This window comes from Haliotis asinina, chromosome 6 (assembly GCF_037392515.1).
Source record: "Haliotis asinina isolate JCU_RB_2024 chromosome 6, JCU_Hal_asi_v2, whole genome shotgun sequence".
Lineage (NCBI taxonomy): Eukaryota > Metazoa > Mollusca > Gastropoda > Lepetellida > Haliotidae > Haliotis > Haliotis asinina.
Window position 1 is genome coordinate 34079636 of NC_090285.1, and position 21816 is coordinate 34101451.

The window sequence follows — 21816 nt, forward strand, 5'->3', positions numbered from 1 at the left end:
AGATACACATGTATATTAAATGTGTTATTGTGAGTGTAGATAGATATGTATATTACATGTGTTGCTGTGAGTGTAGATACATATTTATATTAAATGTGTTGTTGTGAGTGTAGATACAAATGTATATTAAATGTGTTGCTGTGAGTGTAGATACACATGTATATTAAATGTGTTGTTGTGAGTGTAGATACACATGTATATTAAATGTGTTGTTGTGAGTGTAGATAGACATGTATACTACATGTGTTGCTGTGAGTGTAGATACACATGTATATTAAATGTGTTGTTGTGAGTGTAGATACACATGTATATTACATGTGTTGCTGTGAGTGTAGATAGATATGTATATTACATGTGTTGTTGTGAGTGTAGATACACATGTATATGAAATGTGTTGCTGTGAGTGTAGATACACATGTAAATTAAATGTGTTGCTGTGAGTGTAGATAGATATGTATATTACATGTGTTGCTGTGAGTGTAGATAGATATGTATGTTACATGTGTTGCTGTGAGTGTAGATACACATGCATGCTACATATGTTGCTGTGAGTGTAGATGCACATGTAGAGAGAGAGAGAGAGAGAGAGAGAGAGAGAGAGAGAGAGAGAGAGAGAGAGATTATTTCGAATATTCTACGATTAAAAAGCGATGGTAAGTACGAATATTCTGTTACTAAAAGCTGGCTTACATACCTACTCAAGGGGACAATAATTTTACAGTGCTTCAATCCCCGTCAAAGTATCACTTCAAATCACAGTAAATGTTCGTGTTACATTTCTGTACAATATCCATCGTTGTGTGACTTCCTTTCAAGAAAACAAATCAGAACAGACTATTAACTGCTGTGATCTAACGTGAATCCGTTATAAAATGCATTCACAGTATAACAGTACTGATGTTTTAACCTGCAGTCATGATGAGGTTTCTCTGAGTAAAAGGTGTCTCTGAGCACACGGTTATATTGATTTTCATTTGAATTTCAATGGCATCCTTAAAATGTGTAATACTCATCCACCGATGCTATCATGACATCTGCAGCAATAAAGATAGTTGTAAATGCTGCTGCCTTAGACGTCTTGCAACGCACTGTTGATTATATAATGAATGAATCTTGTAGTATTGTATTGAGAAAGGCAACATGCACTAAATTGCCTCTGACGTTCCAAAGGTCGTTGTCTGGTTTACAGTCGCTGTAGATAGCATGTGCAACGACACATGGTAGAATACAACTTTTCCGTATTTCACAGGTGTTAGATCCGTAGTGTACATGTATCTTGTCGAATAAAAGCGATTTGTTATTCGTACGATAATACTTTGTCTTTGTTTCTAGTACTAACTAAAATGCAACAAAATTATGTACCGTACAAAGTGTGCGTTGTGCTTATATTAGTGAGTGAGTGAGTGAGTGAAAGAGAATAGTTGTACGCCACTTCTAGCAACATTCCAGCAATATTACGTCGGTGGACACCAGAAATGGGTTCACACCGTGTATCCATGTGGGGAATCGAACCAGGGCCTTCATCGTGACGAGCGAACGCTTTAACCTTTAGCCTTCCCACCACCCCTGCTTATATTAGAGAGCGGCTAGCGTATCACTGTATGAGACAAAATATATTAGCATTACTCCTAACGTCTAAATGTATGTTTGAAGTCAAACCCGTGTTATCGGGGTAAAGATCAAATGGTATAACCAAATGGAGACTGCCCCACTGCAATATTACAGTGGTATTCCTTCCTTTTGGACAAGGGTCGGTGGGACAGTTTAATGGCCAAAGCATCCGCTCATCACGCCAAAGACGATTACATTGTACATAGGTACAATGACAGAAGATCACTTCGTAAATATTGTTAAAAGCGACGTAAAATCTCTCACTCACTCACTCACTCACTCACTCACTCACTCACTCACTCACTCACTCACTCACTCACTCACTCACTCACTCACTCACTCACTCACTCACTCACTCACTCACTCACTCACTCACTCACTCACTCACTCACTCACTCACTCACTCACTCACTCACTCACTCACTCACTTACTCCTATCGTCAGAAAACAATACTCTCCGAAACAGAGAGACGAATGTTATCTGTGAACTTTGTTTTGTGAACAAGACTATGAATGCATTATTGGGTGATACCAGTCCTGTGAGTGCACGCTGATCAATACGCCTCCAGCAACCACACAGTTCGAAGACCTCACATAATTGAACATTTCGACAAACGCTCAAATATTCACAACTGAACACAACACAGGAATGTCTATATACTTTTCAATGAAGGAGTAGACAATAACTATTTCGTTGCACATGTTCATGTTGAAAATCCATCGTTTTCTGGATTCGACAAACGCTCAAATATTCACAACTGAACACAACACAGGAATGTCTATATACTTTTCAATGAAGGAGAAGACAATAACTATTTCGTTGCACATGTTCATGTTGAAAATCCATCGTTTTCTGGATTCAATATGTTTCAGATAATGAATATTTCATGTACATTTACAGTTATATTCCTTATGATGAAAAACATTGTACTTGTACCACCTAGAAGAATTTATATACACCAGTGACACTTATTAGTACAACTTTGTTGAGTTCCAGTGTGCTGCTACGTGTTTTGTGTCACGTTGCGTTAGCATTTCTAATTTATACATTGTATCATGATGCGTGGTTTTAGCTTAATCGAACATTATACACATCGATAAACATGCTGTCAGTTCATAGTCCATGAATACATCTCTAATCGCTACTTATACGAGTTGTCATCAACTTTATGAAATGTGTGTGGAAACCACAGCTTCATTAAAACAAATACAATGAATTTGATACTGAAATGAATCAATGTCTATCTTAAGGACACAGAGGACAAACCGACAACATAGTATAGCGTACATTCCAGTCAAGAATGTAGTCAGTGTGCATTCCATTTGAGCGTTTAATCCTTTGGAGCTGGAATGACACCAACGGCATTATGTACTCAGTCCTTAATGTTTTTTTATTAATCTGTGCGAAAAGAGTGTCTGCAAATGTACTGTCATTGTTCGAGAGAGGACGTCACCATCACTTCGAGAAAAAGGAGGCAAATGAACGGATACCCACACCCAATGATCTTTATTTATATACACTTATTTTCATGATCATCTGATCCAGTTCGTCATGGTAAACACTAAGTGCAAAAGAAAGAAAAAGACATACTCTGTTTCTTTTATACTCAGGAATGATTTTTTTATCGTAAATACAACGATCAATTCAAAGGAAGGCAACCATTATTGTACATATTAAGAGACAGCTCATTTCCATTAACAGTTTTGAGATTTTGACAATGTATTGTATATAATGTTAGTCATCTATGGCGCTTTGCAGGGATCCACCTCTTTTCAGAAACACGGTCATGATTCGAATCCCTGGTTATGGGTGTGTACTTTCATTCTGTCCTCTGTGACTGTTAAGAATATGATGGCCCGATTCTCCCCATCACAACACTGTAACTATATTGTATAAATTGTATAAAACCGCGGCAGCTACAATAGATGTGTACAAATGCACTTACAAACATTTTTCATCATATAATAAACTCAAGATGCTGTCCTTTCGTTAAGACGTTTATAGTTTTACATTCGAGGGAACAAGTTTGGCTGTAACGAGGACAACGGACGACACGTATCCCGGCAGTTCATGATTAGAGAAGAAAACACGGATTATATTGGCCGTGGTTAACAGAGAGTTAGGGACATCGAATTCCCAGACCTCCCACCAGGTGTCATTGTCAAACTTGTCGGAATCATACAGCTTATAAAAGGAACCAAGAGAGTGGCCGTTAAAGGTAACAGCTGCTAAGTTGTTTGTTTCATTGACGGGGAGACTAGTCGAAACTCGCAATTTAGCAGAGTAAAAAACACCTTTTGGTAGGGATATGGTGGTTGTAGGGACGCTATTCTGAATCGGTATAACCATATCAGCTCCGTAGTATGTGGTTTCATTAACAGTAACTTTAGGTTGTTGGTCTGACGGAGTCTTGAATGTAAAACGACATGTTGCCTCGGGAGGAAGTTCAACCATTCCTTGAGTTTTCCCAATGTCAAAGGGTTCATTAAAGGTCATAACTGGATTCCAGTTGTCCTTGATTGTGATGCAGGTAGCTTCTCCTGTGGTTGGTTTGATCCAGTCATCTTGGAAATGTAGTTTGATGGTTTGTGACATTTGAGAATAGCTGTGAAGGAGAATGACTGTTTCGTTATTGGAAGGACTGGACATTGCTAGTGGAGACACTGTGCGTTCCTGTCCGTCACATTGGCTGACAGTTCTGATGAAGGAGTACTCGGCGGTGAAATTGTACCAAAACTCAAAAACGTCCACAATACGAGTTGGCTTTCCTTGACGATTAAAAAGTGACCAGTTGAGGCTGTCATGCTCAGGAGATTGTTCATTGGACAAAAGAAACACCACTCCTCTATCTACGTATTCCCTGAGGCTCAGTTGGGTGAATCGATGAGCATTTGCTTGGTATATTGTCGAAAAGTCCACAATTCCCGATGGAGCGTATTTATCAATTCCTTCCACAGGCCCGCGGCCATATTCACTAATAACAAGGGGTACAATTTTCCCTTGCTTCTGACAGGCGTAGTTCTCAACAAGGTCAACAAATGCCACTAGACGGGCTTCATTCATACCAGAAAACCGATGTGATTTCCCTGAAACTACAAGTGTGTTGTAGGAATGGAAGGAAAATGTGTCCAAATAGGCTAAAGTAACATCCATAAAGCTTGCTACTTGATTCCAGTACGAAAAATGATGTACGTCTGATTTCTGAGTATAACCGTCGAGGGTGGGTCCAGAAACTTTGATGTTAAATTTGGCATGGAGTTTCTCTGCAACTGACTTGTGAAAGAGGGAAACCGTCGTGAAGTTCAAGATCTGCCATTGAGAATCCGGTTCATTAATGACCTCGAAGTATGGTGGGATCTGTCCGCGGGTGTAGTCATAAACCCCCTCCATCATCAACAGGATGAATTCAGAAGCAGCATCGATGTTGTTGGGGAACTGACCATGATGCTGAGACTGATCCATCCATGTCGGCCAGAAGATACCTGAAACATGTTAGAAATAACTTCTATGTGTGAGTTATAGAATCAGGGAAAGCTGTGTGATTACGGTTTGAGCTTTCAAGGCCAAAGTGAAGCTTTGGAAAAACTTTATGATCCACATATGGAAGAAATTTCAAAATTAGAAGTGGTTGCAAAACTGATACCTAATGCAATTCCCTACCTTTTACCACACGTTCCTGAACAACTGACTAGCCTTTACATGTGTTCATGATGGGTGTCACCGATGTTGCAGGATACACGAACCTCTCCCCGAAAACCGGTATCAAATACGGAATAGAACGATTAACTCTGCTTTCAGCACAGTTTTCGGTGTGCTGGTCTTTTGTCACTTATGTTAACACGTGGACATAAGTAACAGCTCATATCACAGCAGGATCTTATCCTACTGTGTTTTGAAATTGTCAGGTTGTCAAACTCTGACTTGTATTCTGCTGAATTGTCGAACTTTCAGTTATTTCCTGTTGTAGGTTGGAGCGTAAAATTTCAAAACAGTATATTTACGTTCAGCGAAGTGAGCGATATAGCCTATTGGGTAAAACCTTGTCAGGGCGACAAATCGGGGTTGATTCCATATAAGGTTACAGTGTGTGAAGATTATTTTTCTGGTGACCCCAACCATACAACTGTTGGAATTGTCCCAACTTTAACTGCCTGGATGAACACAATAACACGAAAGTCATTTGGAACGCGACCTGAGATATATTAAGTATTACATTACTCTGCTCAACGTAGCGAATGCAGCAAATAATATACATTTATCCCGCTTTTACATACTGACAACCAGACAGGTTTCGATCATGTAACCAACTGCACTCAAGTTACATATTTATTTCTATGACTGACAGATTGACAGATCGACAAAACCCTTTCCACGAAAGCAGAGTCGATTTACAATTCTGACAATATCATGAATACATATCTATTTCAGCAGGACTACAGCTGCACTATGTGGCTTGTAAACAATCGCTTAAACGGAATTTCCATGCTTATAAAGACGTTGCCAAATAAATATGTATAAAACAATATAAATTATCTGCATGAATCCCTGCATAATGGTATGCCAGCTGGAAAATCTCCCAAAATATGTAAGAAAATTTCAGACGAGACATGATAAATGTCCCATTGTTTGTGTGAGTGAGTGAGTTGAGTTTTCTGCCGCACTCAGCAATATTCCAGCTATATGGTGGCGGTCTGTAAATAATCGAGTCTGAACCAGACAATCCAGTGATCAACAACATGAGCATCGATCTGCGCAATTGGGAACCGATGACATGTGTCAATCAAGTCAGCGAGCCTGACCACCCGATCCCGTTAGTCGCCTCTTACGACAAGATGAGTCGCCTTCTATGGCAAGTATGGGTTGCTGAAGGCTTATTCTACCCCGCGACCTTCACGCCCCCCCCCCCCCCCCCCCCCTTGTTTGACGCAGTTGTCATGGTGTATCTGACGTAATTGAATGCATTCTAGGCTTCATAAGGCTTGGCGGTGTACCGATGAGAGACAAAGTTGTGATAATGGTCCAACACTGAACGGATACAGTTTTAGATTGTTGGCAGGAACCAGTTCATCCTAACGAGTTAAGGTGTTGGAGTCATTTTCTGGCACTAAACAGCTGAATAGCTGAAACAGTATGTTTGACTTCAATTCCATCGAGAATCAAGATTCTTTCATGACAGGCGCTACGTACTGTGCTCAGTAATATTCGATCTGTTTTAAAGCTTTAAAGAACAACCCCTCGCCCGAACAATCCAGTGACTGAGCCAACTTCTCGTGATGATAATGCCTGACCAAGAGATCGTTCTTGCCGCTTCGTACAGTTCAATCATCACAACTTGCTTGGTAGTAATTGAGCGAGTATGTATAGTCACAGAAATACGGTGTATAAAATATTGATAACAGATTAAACTGAAATAATATACAATCTGTCGACAAAGGTCAGTTGCACCATCGGAGATGAAAATTAAAAAATAGCACGTAACTTAATGTTGTATCACTTTTCAGAATAGTACAACAAGGCTATAGATAACTGAAGGTAGATATCAACGCTTGAGGGCAGGAAATTTGAACGTCACAATGTTACCTTTCATCACCATGATCATTTCATTCTTGTAACCACTGTTGATGTTGGCCAGGTAGTTGGAGAACAGTTCTTGTTGCTTAGTAACATTCTTCAGGTAGTTGGGGTCAGGGTAACCACCACGGTTTGGGTCCTCAGGCCACTGTTTTATGAATACGCATAGAATACCATGGCTGAATGACTGAATATAATAATCTGTTATTTTGAAAATAAACGTTAGTAAATATTACTGAAGGCAATGACCAGTTACTGAATTATATCAAGGAAAACAATGGCCTACTTCAACCATTCTAAATTAGGCTGGAGGTGTTATAAAACGTTGGTTTCAAACACATAAATTCATATATGAAAATAATAAAAACCATCCAATCCTAATCTCGGGATCAAAGGCATTTGAGAAACCGTTACATAGCTAGTACAATATCTACTATAATCAATGTCAGTCTGACCTTTTTATTTTTAAATAACTGGCAGCCTGGCTATTAGGGACCATGTTTAAAGTAATTGTCTCAATATGTCTTTCTCAAATCAAGATTTTCTAATACAGGCTCTAAGTGCAATTCAGACGGTATTGTACAGTGATATTTTCTTTAATGAATAAATGTACGAAAAGTCTCACGTCTTGGAAGAGACGATCATTTAAATCTCTGTTCATCCAGCGCCCACTGTCTGTCCGAATGCTTCGACAACTTTGTATAAGAAAATCCTGTTCCAGACCATTGTGTTTGCTCCATCTGTCTCGATCATAGTGGATATGACCTCCCTTTGCCAACCACTGAGGATAGATCGTCACAGTTGTGTTACTGGACGCTTCATCTATTGACAATGCTAAAAGGAAAATGGCAAGTGTACAAATCATTGTCACTCGTGTCCCCGGAGACGGAATATGTGTTCTTCTATGAAGCGACCCACCACGAGTAATATATTATAAAACGTAACCATTGCTTATCAGTGGCCCTGAAAATAATCACAATAAGCGTTCTAGAAACCAATATATGATAACCAAAGACCGAATTTCACTTTCCAGGTTGGGCTGCAAGGTGCTGTTCATCGAGGACGTAACTGTACAAAGACAACTACTGGATAGTCAAGGCAGATGTGTTTTATTTCTTTCAAAAGCTTTGCTAAATGTTTAATATCGAGTTTCATATTGCCGGTATTGTATTGCTTCACGATATCAGAAATATGTAGAAAAGCCAGATGTGTGTTGGCATATGGCATGTGATTTTCACAGTTAAAAGCATTTGGCTTTTGAACACCAAGGGTGCTTCCGAGACTTATTTGTTAAATGTTAACCACGCAAAAAGCTGACGTGCAGCTATTGGAGAAATTTGTACTAATCTCCAGTAATTCGTGCACGTGAAAACAATCGTTGTGTTGCTAAAATATAGTAAATCACCCCAATACAAAGCATTCCAAAATATTAATAGAAATAAACGCTTCAGGTGAATTACCCTGTTCATTATGAATATTGCTGTGTCAACAATCCAAAAGTAATAATGGAAAATACATGTCAAACAATGCTTCGTGTGAGCTCCTATTGACAGTGTGTGTTAATGTGAGAGAACGGAAATGAAAAACACGAGCATTGTTCCATATGTGTGTACATATAGGCTTAGGGCATTTATTTGTATGGAATATGCAAGGATATTTACATGTTTTCGACCATATTCTTACTATCTTGAATTTTTCATACCCTTGTGAGTGCTGTTTATTTTAGCAGCACAGTGATTGTCACATATCCATGTGTATATGGCACTGGACTGATAACACGGCCGAAGAAGAAAAGCATGATTTGAGAGAACATATACATGTCTGGAGGGAACTGGAATTAGCAATCTAATTTACAGACTTTGATATTAAACACAAACATGTAGGTGATCTATGACAGAAATAGGACATGATATCATCCATGATCGTCTAACGCACAATAATTTCAAAATATGTATGTATGTATTCGGCTTTCAAATTAATGCATAAGGTGACCAACATATTCCGTGGCCTTGACTCTCCAACTCTCCAGATGTCTTGGAACACTTATGTCTTGCGTGAACAGTATAGCAATGGCGCCTAGAAATATTGGTTTCATGAACGTGTGTAGGTCAGTGATAAGGAACGATTATGCGTGTATGCTATAAATTACTCATGGTGACAGTACAACGCTTATATTATTTCTACTAAAAATCTACTTCTTCTAAAAAATCGAACGCTTAAAATCGTTAGAATTGTCTTTTAGAGTTTTGGGGACCCTCTCAGGAGGACCCAACATGTTCTCAAATGTCACAGGCCATCAAGCTACATTTCCAAGACGACTGGATGAAATCAGCCACAGGAGAAGCTACCTGCATCACAATCAAGGACAACTGAAATCCAGTTATGACCTTTAATGAACCCTTTGACATTGAGAAAACTAAAGGAGTGGTTGAACTTCCTCCCGAGGCAACATGTCGCTTTACATTCAAGACCCCCTCAGACCCACAACCTTGGACATTGCTAGCGCAGACACCGTGCGTTCCTGTCCATCAAATTTGCTGGCAGTTCCGATGAAGGAGTACTCCTATGTGAAATGGTACCTACACTCAAAACGTCATATGAGAATACCTTTTATGAGGACATTTGGAAAGAAAACCAGTGCAACATTGTCGTGGCGAAGAGTCGCCGTTTGGATATGGCATTTGGTCTATACTCCGACATCACAGGTTTGACTCCCGACGTATATGTAGACGCCAGGGGTAATACTAATTTATTTCCTTAGACAGTGATATACTAACGACTTCCTATATAAGCACACATTGTATCTTAAATGACAATCTAATCTTGACTGTCTTTAGTAGTACATCGTCTGTCAAAGCACGAATGTGAGAAAATTGGACATCATGACATCACCAAAACAAATCGTATTCATTCGACAACACACACTAGGTATCTAACACCTGGTAGGTAGTATGTAATAGTCGTGGTTGTGCAGTGTTTTATTGTATATCCTATTTTGATCGACTGTAAACAAGACAACCACATTTACATAGGTTGTTCGGAGCATGTTGCATGTAATACGATACCCATATGATTAAATAATTAACAGTTCTACGCGAGACGTCTACGGCTGCTGCAGCAGCAGCTTTTAGAACTGTCTTTATGCTACATTTGCGATGTTAGCATCGGTGGATGATCCAGCGTTGAGTATCACATTTTAAAGATGCAATTGAAAGTTAAAAATATAACTTACTCTAAATCAAACGTTTGCTCAGAAACACCTTTCTCAGCATGCTGACTGCGAAATAAGCCTAGGGCTGATTTAAGACACATGTGTATCTACAGGCGCAATAACTCCTTCAACAGTAACTCATTAAGGGAACACAACATCAGGCATCGACGACCTGCTGTTCGTCCAGTTTTGGTCCAACGTTACCGACAGGTCGTGTCTGGTGTAGACAGCTACGGTACAGGAGATAATATCAGAAGGGTGTTCTGTTCACTGACGAGTCGAGATTTCATCTGGAGAGTTCAGATGTCACGGGAAGGGTTTGCAAACGGTGAGGTGAACGATATACTGACGTAAGCCTTGTTCATCGTCTGGCAATATGCCTGAAACTTCTGCTTTTCTAGTAAATAAAGTTGTATTTATCTCTAGATACTATGAACGAGCTCGAAACAACAGAAAATTCGACATGTCGTGTACACACACATACAAACACACACACGCACACACACACACACACACAAACACAAACACACGCATACATACATACATACATACATACATACATACATACATACATACATACATACATACATACATACATACATACATACATACATACACGTGCGCACGTTACATACATACACACCCACGTGCGCACGTACTTGATGGGCCAGTCTCCTGAACACATGTGCTAGTTTATTACCACTTCCAGACGAGACAAGCAAAGCCCCATTGGCTAACCCAAGGGTGTAACCAGTCTTATATTGACTATAAAGACTCAAAGAGGGAGTTTCGACAGATGCGAAAAGCTGAGCGAAGGTGGAATAGGGAGAAGTATGTTGAAATTAACACAGCTAGTGAAGTTGATATTGTCTGGTTTTACAGAACTGTTAAGAAACAGAGAAGGGGGGTTGCGTCAAATGTACAGTGCAAAATTAAGTATAAAGATAAATGTGCCTCTGCTCCCTTGGAAGTATGCGACCTGTGGTCGGAGAATTACTGTGACCTACTTTCGCCATATGAAAGCAACAACTTCGATGCTGACCATTTTCATTCTATAAACAATGCTGTGGCGGAGATAGAACGTTCTGATGTCCCATCGTGTGACCCAAAGAAAAGGGCGTTTCTATATATGACATTGAAACTGTAGTAAAATCGCTAAAGATGAAGAAAGCACCTGGACCAGACCTTATTACTAATGAACATATCCGATTTGCTGGTTTCTGTCTGTATGATCACCTGGTCCACCTATTTAACCTCATAATTGAGGTGTGCTACATACCCAAGTCTATGTGGATAGGCACTATTCTTCCGCTATATAAAGGTAACAACAAAGACAAGACTGACCCGGCAGGTTAAAGGGGGATCACATTAACCTCAGCCTTCCGTTAAACTGTTTGAAAAGACATTTTTGGACAAAGCTGTAGATCATGTACATTTAACCAATCCTGAATTTCCAAACAAACTTCATTGTGGATTTAGGAAAGGACACAGTGCAACCACAGCTGTCCGTATACTGAAAGAGACGATCGCGTATTACACGGAGAGAAAGGCATTCAACAAGATTTGGCATTTGGTTGTTGTTCAAACTGTTTGATATAGAAGCTACCGGACGGGCGTGACACTTGATTAGACACTCTTACAAAGAAGCGTCTGCTTGTGTACAATATAACTGCATGACGAGTCGTGTTTCCTAATCAGACAGGGAGTGAGGTAAGGAAGGGTATTATCTGCTTGGATGTTCCTCCTTCACATCAACGATCTGATCACAAACTCAAACGAGGAGCGTTGACTGGACAACATAGTGCACCTTCAGTGGTGTTAGCTGATGACACCACCCCGATCAGTACAACAAATCATGGACTGCAGGCTTCACTGAACATTGTAAACCAAAAGTTACTGTGTTCTGTAATCTGATTGGTTGAAAAACATGATTAAATGGTATTAGATTCCCGGAAACTGAAAGACTATTCACCGCGTATTGACACGTAAACAAGTGTTTTGTTGTGTCATCAACAGTGGTGACGTCATTCAAATCATATTGTGACGTAAAGTTAGAATGACGCCACAAATGAGCAACTCCAGATGCTACCATGAGAACCAGCTGAAACGGCCAGCTGATGACACTTCACTGCTGTGTCCGTATTCGATGTAAACACAGTGCACACAGTAAAAACCCTTTCGTTTACTTTTGTGTTTACAATGTCGATAAACATCATGTGTTGGCCAATTTCCGGGTGTTATTGAGTATTTGAAGCACGGGAATGCATTTGGAACCGACGGCGTCAGCCGGAGGTTTCAAATGAAATATGTTTATCTCCTAATTGTGCATGATTATTCGTGCTTGTGGGGGCTGTCCCACAACCCAGCTAAAAGTTGCGTTCTTGTGTTCAAGGGCGGTGAGAAGGATATCTGGCTAACCTTACTTTAAACTGAATGACATTCACGTGTCTGTAAAACATAGTACAAGCTACTTCTACTTCTTCTGCTAGAAGGATAATAGCATCTCTCAAAGATTTTGGTCTTGGGGCAGGAGGGTTGAATCCAGTGGTCTGTTCTAAAAGTTGGAAACGTATTTATCTCAGCAAGTGCCCTTTATTCATGCGAACTGTGGGCTAACATCACAAGACAAGAAATAGAAGATTTAGAAAGATTGCAAAGATACTTTGCAAGAATAATTCAAGGATTCAATGTGCAATCTCCAACTGCTGCTACTACACAAATTCTCGGATTCTGCAGCATGGAGGCCGTTATTGATAAAAAGAAATTGAGTCACTTCGGCAGAATATGTCGCGCAAGCTCAACACAAATGATTAAGCTACTGTTTTATTTCGGATGTGGACAGTTTGTAAGTGGTACGTATCTTCAATAAAAACTGTTATTCATGACTTGAATCCAGTCCACTGATACGGGATTCTTTCCATCGAAATGTGTGGAAAACTATAAAACTATAAACTATAAAGCAGTGTTTACCAGAGAGACATCAGTGTGGAGACAGCAGACATACAACGGTTTAAAGCTATACACACGAACCTCTCGTCCCACAGATTGTGAAACATGTGTTTACTGTTTGACCTGTACAGTAGGCCTTTATACGCCCTAGTGACATATGATATAGTGCAGCACCAGTTGTTATACTGCAATAAACTGTTCAGGAACAGAAATAACATTTATGAACGGTTGTTCGATACGTTGCGACGAGAGACATGCATCAATCTATCGTAGAGAACATTGACATCAACATATGATAAATGACAAAACAAAACATTTCTAATGTTTTCGTCCTCTGATGGGCCAGTCTGCTGAACACACGTGCTAGTTTATCCAACTACGTCGATGCTGCTGCAGAGTTCATGGTGCTGCTGGTGCAATGAATCTATGATTACACAGTAGACAGAATCCCACCTTACTTCGAATCCATTAATGGACCCTTTTCTCATTGCAAGGTACTGAACTCTAACACCGTCTCCATCTTCCATACAATGGCGACTGAGAAACTCCATGCTAGATTTAGCATCAACGTAGCTGGGTCTACATTCACAGGGTATTCCGGAGTAATGGATAAATACGACTTTTCCTTTTGGAGTAAAGTGACACTTATTATTTAGATTATTTAGATGCGATTGTATTCCATTGGTCTCAGGCAAATCACGTACTGCCTCAGGCAAACCTCCACCATCTTCACTGTTTCTATAAGCTGTATGGTTCTGAAAAGCTTGCCAGCACTACCAGTTGGCAGGTTTAGGAGCTCTATGTCCCTCCATGTTTGTCTCTGGCGCTAAACAGGTACAGATCCACTTCTCAAACAGCATGACTACAGGATATGTTTCTTCAGTTGCTCTTGTCACAGGCAAACTTGTCTAGACAGAGCTAAGTCAGAAAAATTGCAATGATTATAAAACATTCTTCTACATACGTGCGACCGTTCACATCAATTTGCTACTGTAAAGTTAACCTATTTTAACCACTCCGAGTATTTGTTGGTGTCAGTCAAAGTAATTATGATCTGTAATGAAGACTCTGAAAGAGACAAGCCGATAATCGAGTTCATGGGTAACACTTACTACTGGATAAATTGACAAGTGACAAGTAAAACCTGCCTTGGACACTATTTATACAGATAAAACAGCGAAGTATTGCTGAGGGTTATTCGAGAAAAAAGTATCTTATTACAGTGCAAGAATATAGTATATAGTGGGAAATATATGGGTGAATAAAGAGAACATTGGTCGTGTTTTACTTTGAAAACCTGAACAGACATACTATACAATAACATGGTTGTTATATCCTCAGTTGCTAAGAAATGTGCTTTTCGTTACGAGAGTGTGACCTGAAACTAGCACAGTGGTCGAGAAGACAAAACTCTAGATATTCGAATTGGAGATTAGGCAATGTTATCGCCAAGTCCAAGCAAAAATATATATGTCAAAACCAATTGATGATAACGCCATTTAAAATAGTCACAATGACCTAAAATATTCAAGTCAGAAATCACGTGATCATAGAGCCCTTGACAACAATCTGATATGTGAAATGTCACACAATAGAAAGATAAGAAATTACTATAAAGTGAAGATAAACAGCTGCTCGTGGCTTACACCAGAAGAGGTAAGTGTATTAAAAAACACGCTGAATTTGAATTATCCTTTATGTGAGCATACACGTTGCCTTGTGAATGACAGATGCATGTGAGAGTTTCAAGAATAGTGTTTCTTGTTTGAGTTTCACGTTCCACCTACATGAGAACAGGCTTTAAATGCTCAACAGATCAACAGATCAACCAGATGGTCTGTTGTAGATGAGATGTGTAATGGTGCAAATGTCATCTTAATGTGAGAGAAATATAACTGAAGATCAGTTAAGACTTTGGAACAAAATACGAATGGAGTAGTTGATCTGCCCTCTCATACGGGTAAGTTTAGTTTTACGCCGCACTCAGCAACATTCCAGCTATATGGTGGCGGTCTGTAAATAATCGAGTCTGGATCAGACAACCCAGTGATCAACAGCATGAGCGTCGATCTGCGCAATTGGGAACCGGTGACATGTGTCAACCAAGTCAGCGAGTCTGACCACCCGAACCTGTTAGTCGTCTCTCACGACAGGCATAGTCGCCTTTTATGGCAAGCATGGGTTCCTGAAGGCTTATTCTACCCCAGACCTTCACGGGTCGGCATGAGTATGTGATGGTAATCATATTTGTGCATGTGGGTCTGTATTTTAGACCCGAGGGATATCCATATCATAGGAGATGATAGTCAGTATTTATAATAAGGATTCTTTATCAGTAACGTTGTCACTATTCTATAGAAAAAAACCCCTTCAACATGTGTTTACAGTTTACAGAAAATGGACTGGATTCAGGTCTTTCTCGTCTTGTGCCTGCCTGTAATCAGTGTATACAGTGACACAACTGTAACAATCTACCCTCAGTGGTTGGCTCAGGGTCGTAGCGTCCGCTATGATAGTGTCAGGTGGAACAATCATAATGGTCTTGATATACCGACCCTGATTCCAAGATGTCGAAGCATTCGGACTGATGGTGCGCGGTGGATAAACAGAGATCTGAATGACCGTCTCTTCCAAGATGTGAGAGCAAGTTACGATTATAAATATCTGGAAGAAGGAAAGGTCATATTATTGATCAACCTTATACGTAATTACGTTTATATCATAGATACTGATTTCATTTCCTCGATCATCTTATTCGTAAGTTAGTGAATAACTGCCAGGCATAGCTAATCACATGGATGTTAATGGTGTCACAAAGATTACACAGAAGCAATTATGCATAAGAATATTTTGATAATGTTCGGCACATACATTACCGTTTATTTCAGTTTGTTTGATCAAAGGGAAACACCAAACTGATTTTTGTGTATTTTTCTGACCAAATTCTTTGCAGTGGCCAGAGGACCCGAACCGTAGTGGCTACCCTGACCCCAACTACTTAAAGAACGCCACCAAACAGAAAGAACTCTTCTCTTTGTACCTTGCTAACATTAACAGTGTCTACGAAAATGACGTGTTCATGATGTTGTCAGGTAGGAATACTCAGACTCAGAATCAAAAGAGACTGATTACCGAAACAACGAAATCCTTTCCAAAAAGGTAGAATCAGTTGTACAGTTCTGACTAAATGCGTTCGTTTGATCCAGCTGTCAGCAGTATTAAGAGGTCTACAGCACAACAATAGATTATAGATCAGATGATTCAGTGATTGACGGGTCATAAACATAAACATTGTATCGGATATCATTTTGTCACTAATGCAACCAATTTTGAAATTTCCTCCACATGTCTACCACGAACCATTCCGAGAGCTTCAATGATGCCTTAAATATTGTAAACATGTACGACCAACTTATGAACTGTACTTCTGTACTACTCCGGTCAAATGTGAAGATGCACACATTTACGGATAAGTTTTTGTCACTGAATCTTATGCATAGATCTATTTGTGAAACAGATGGCGTTGTGTCACTTCAGGTGGTAAATCAGTTACCGAACGATATGAGATCACAGATATACTTGAAGCTAATGTTAAACCTCTTGGCTAAATTAACCTTGTTTAGATTTGGACAACACGAGCATTAGTTCTTGTGCATGAAGACACAGATTCTCAACTAGGGGAACACGGTTGATGCCCACTGGGATGCATACATCGTGTCTGAATGCATTATAGTTACAAAGATGCAATCAATGAGGACGTTCAGCATTTCACATATTGTTTCTCAGTAAATATAGACATGTACTGTATTTTTCTGTCAAATGTTCCTGAACCTCCGAAGATACGTAGGTGTGTCTTTGTTCCTCACAGCATCGGGGATAGTCATGTACAAAGTTGAAAAATCAAATATCTTGTCATAACTAAACTCGATCTGTTCTGTAGATTGATCAAATTCAAGGAAATATTTTGAGTTTTTGAGAAACCAAATAGTATTGAATCCGCTTGTCTTCAATACATTCTGTATGAAGAGAATGTTTCTCTCTGAGGCCGTGATTTGGTGGAACCATATCCATGCAAAAGATGAAAGGGCATGTCTTCAGGTGGGATGAGTGAGTGAGTTATAATTTAACGTCAGCCATATCGTGACGATAACAAACATGATTATAAGGAATATGTATATATTATAAAACCCGTTATCAAAGTACGGTAAAATAACTAGAGTATCACAGTTCGAAATTAAAACTAGCATATGAAGTTAAAACTAACAACACAATTAGGACATTACATAATATAAAAATAGGCTATAGATCACCAACAACTGAAGGTTGATTACCATACTATGGACCAAGGGGACTTACATTACCTTTGCTGCCTGCTTGGACCCCAGCTGGATTCACATCATCCCTTCAGCCATTGTGGGAAAATGTAGCCGAAATTTAAAATGACAAAAATACTAAATTTGACTTCGAAAGTTTTGGGACTTACGTACCCTCTCAGGTCAGGTGGGATGATAAGTAAGACAATACCTCTTCTCAAATATTCATATCTACTGGGGTTGTACACCATAAAATCTGGCGTAAATACTCATGTTCGAAGGTCAGAATCGAAAACACCACATTAACTATATTTGAAAAGATGGAACCTCATTTGAGAAGGCAGTGCTGTTCTTTTGTTACATTTATTAGTTCTTTGAATAATCTCCACATGTTCCATTTCAATGTCAAACATGTTCTCGTCATGACATGGCTGCAATATTGTCGATGTGACATGAAATATCACGTCACTCATTCATTCTATGAATAATTATGAGACACTAATGGTAGAACAGTTACTGAATCTGCATTACTGAAGGAATAAAAGTGGTGGGTAGATGTGGCGGGACGTGTTTTTTTAAACTGCTTTTATTGTTTAGTATTTGAAATTGTACTATTCTTCAAAATAACTTCATATTACCATTTACAATGTTGTGATTTCATTTCATAAGCCATGTCTTCACGTGAACGCTACGCTATAATTATTGCTCAGTGAACACTCATGTATATTGTAACTTTAACGGGGACAATTTCTCTGTGATTTCCCATGTATCTTGGGTTTTCAGGTCATGTGTTTCCAACTTGGATAAACCAGTCGGAGCACAAGGGTCAGTTCCCCAACAACGTCGATGCTGCTGCAGAGTTCATGTTGTTGCTGGTGGAAGGGATTTATGATTACACAAAAGGCCGGATCCCACCCTACTTCGAACCCATTAACGAACCCGATCATCTATACATGATAATGAACTTCACGACCGTCTCCAGTTTACATAGACTTGTTGCCGAGAAACTCCACGCCAGATTTAACATCAACGTGGCTGGGCCTACACTCACAGGGTATTCTGGCGCAGTGGACCGAAATAACTTTTCCTTTTGGACCCAAGTGTCACAGTTCATGGACGCCACTTTAGAATATTTAGACGTATTTTCCTTTCATTCGTACAACTCACTCATTGTTTCAGACAAATCTCATCGATTAGCTGGAATGAATGAAGCACGCCTTGTAGCATTTGTTGATCTCGTTGAAAACTATGCATATTTGAAAACAGGAAAACTTACTCCAATTGTTATCAGTGAATACGGTCGAGGGGCAGTGACAGGAATAAGTTCAACTGCCCCATCCGGCATTGTCGATTTCGCAACAATCTATCACTCCAATGCCCACAGATTCACTCAACTTAGTCTCAGGGAATACATTGACAGATCAGTTGTGTTTCTTTTAGCCAATGAAAAATACCCTGGACATGACAGTCTCAACTGGTCACTCTTTACTCTTCAAGGAAAAGCTACAAATATTGTCGATGTGTACTATTTCTGGTACAATTTCACTTCAGAGTACTCCTTCATCAGAACCACGAGTGAATATGATGGCGAGGAAAGAACGGTGTCACCATTAGCAATGGGCAGTTCACTGAGTAATGAAACAGTCGTTCTCTTACACAGCTATTCTCAGAAGACACAGAAAGTCAAGTTAGTATTTCAGAACGGATGGATCAAACCAACCACGGGGGAAGCCACCTGTATCTCAATCAAGGACAACTGGTATCCAGTCATCACCTTCAACGAACCCTTCGACATTGGGAAAACTCAAGGAATTGTTGATCTTCCTCCCGAGGCAACATGTCGCTTTACATTCAAAACTCCTTCAGACCAACAACCTAAAGTCACTCTCAACGAAACCACATACTATGGAAGTGACACAGTTATACCGATAAAGAGCGATGTCGTCTCAACAGTGATATCTTTACCAAAGGGCCAGTACGACAGTGCAAGGCTCAGAGTTTCGACCAGCTGGCCGATCAACGTAACAAACAATGTTTCCTACATAACCTTTAACCTCCACCCTCTTCACTCTTTCTATAAGCTGTATGATTCTGATAAGCTTGACAGTCCGACTTACTGGCAGGTTTGGGAGTTTGTTGTCGCCACCTCCATGTTTGTCACAGGCGCTAACCAGGTGCAGATCCACTTCTCAAACGTCATGACAACAGGATATGTTTCTTCAGTTGCTCTTGTCACAGGCAAGCTGGTCCAATTTGACTCAAAGTCATATCGTTAATAGCACCTATTCTGAAACATTCCTTTTCTTTGTTTGAAAGGCACTCAAATGAGAGTAATTTTGATCTGTAATGGACATATTTATCTATATTAAAGCTACATTGCCTTTTATTTGTCGCTTTACTCAGCATTCTGGTCGTTTTTGTTTTTCTGATTCACACTGCACCATACTCATGTCGTTGGCGTGGGTGACAATAAACTCAAACCGATGATGTTATGGGAAATATATTAGGTCGTGTGAATACACTATATCTCAATCGAACACTTGCCTTGTCTACCCTGGAATCCAAACAATACTTACTCAAGCTCAGAATGTGCTATAAGCATACTTTGTACATAACTGAGAGACGTCTTATGAAATAGTGACTGAGTGACTTTAGTTTTACGCTGCACTCAGCAATATACCAGCTATATGGTGGCGGTCTGTAAATAATCGGGTCTGAACCAGACAATCCAGAGATAAACAACATGAACATCGATCTGTGCAATTGGGAACCGATGACATGTGTCAACCAAGTCAGCGAGCCTGACCACCCGATCCCGTTAGTCGCCTCTTACGACAAGCATAGTCGCCTTTTATGAAAAGCATGGGTTGCTGAAGGCCTATTCTACCCCGGGACCTTCACGGGTCTCTTATGAAATAAGTACGGTTTCATGTAAATGTTTTTGAACCACAAATCGTGAAATGAATGCTTTTTGTAGTTTTATTTTAAAACATCACCTTTTAAACCTGCAAAATAAAACACAGACGAGTCTTTAATATTCAGTCGTAGATCGACTACACAAGGTCACAGTATATGACAGTGCAGATTTCAAATACGAAAACTGTAACTCTGTTGGAGTTTCTATCCAGTGTGTGTATGTGAGTGTGTGTGCGTATGCGCGGGCTTGTGTGCGTAGTTGAATTAAATTTCATTTTAGAACAGGCATTATGCATTGTCAGAAATTTTGATATACAGGGACCTGGCATCAGTTACAGTTGTAAATGCAGCTTCTTGTTAATAAAGGTCGACATCTATGTATTCATTTTTAGAAAAAACAAAAAAAACAAAAAAACAAAAGAAAACAAAAGAAAAACCAACAACACTATCACACAAAGAGCATCATACAGTATTCTTTTAAAGCAATTTCTCTTCTTTTACATGCATCAATGTACCTGACTTTACGTTTTGTTCAGTCGATGCGTTGTTGTCGTTCTCAATACTTAGTACATGAGTACAACTGTATTTACAGCTTCTATTAAAGAAAAACACGATCGGAAACGATTGGAAAATGTTACTGAGTAAGTTCAGAATTAACGTCATATCGGCAATGTTTCAGACATGTCGAGACTAAAACTAGTTCTAAACCTAGAGCGCATATATTAATATATCAAAGCCTGTCAATGAGGGACGGTAAACATACTACATTATCAAAATGATTCAAAACCACAATGTAAAAATGTATTATTTGTCGCCAACAACGGATGTTACATTACCATACCAGGGTCCATGGGGACTTACATTACTCTTGCTACCTACAAAGATACTAGCTTTAGATACCTCATACCTTCAGGCATGGGCGTTTATGCTAAGATGTAGCCATAATATAAAATGACAAAAATATACCTATTTAAAACCTGGTAAACTTAACTTTACATCAAACGTTATGGGACTTATGTACTCACATCGTGACGAGAACATGTTTGAGAGTGAAATGAAATGCGCGTATAACATATAAACCTGTCATCAAGGGACATTAAAACAAATGGAATATCCCAAATAGATGTAAAACTAGTATGGAAATTTGAAATTAATTATAGCACTGTCTGGACAGTACAATATAGAAACTAGCTACAGATCGTCAACACCGGGAGGTAAATTAGCACCCTAAGGAACCTAGATGT

General features: G+C 39.5%; 2 protein-coding genes across 2 annotated transcripts; one reads left to right on the forward strand and one right to left on the reverse strand.

The window, feature by feature from the left end:
* Nucleotides 1-3610: 3610 nt before the first annotated feature.
* LOC137287809 (beta-porphyranase A-like) lies at nt 3611-8048 on the reverse strand. The gene is made up of 3 exons (XM_067820198.1): nt 7809-8048; nt 7193-7331; nt 3611-5094 (listed from the first exon to the last, which is right to left on the reverse strand). The coding sequence occupies exons 1-3, from the start codon at nt 8046-8048 to the stop codon at nt 3611-3613; spliced, it is 1863 nt and encodes a 620-aa protein (XP_067676299.1).
* Nucleotides 8049-15736: 7688 nt separating this feature from the next.
* LOC137287363 (beta-porphyranase A-like) lies at nt 15737-20042 on the forward strand. Its single transcript, XM_067819619.1, has 3 exons — nt 15737-15980; nt 16297-16435; nt 18440-20042. The coding sequence occupies exons 1-3, from the start codon at nt 15741-15743 to the stop codon at nt 19930-19932; spliced, it is 1872 nt and encodes a 623-aa protein (XP_067675720.1). The 5' UTR covers nt 15737-15740; the 3' UTR covers nt 19933-20042.
* Nucleotides 20043-21816: the final 1774 nt, after the last annotated feature.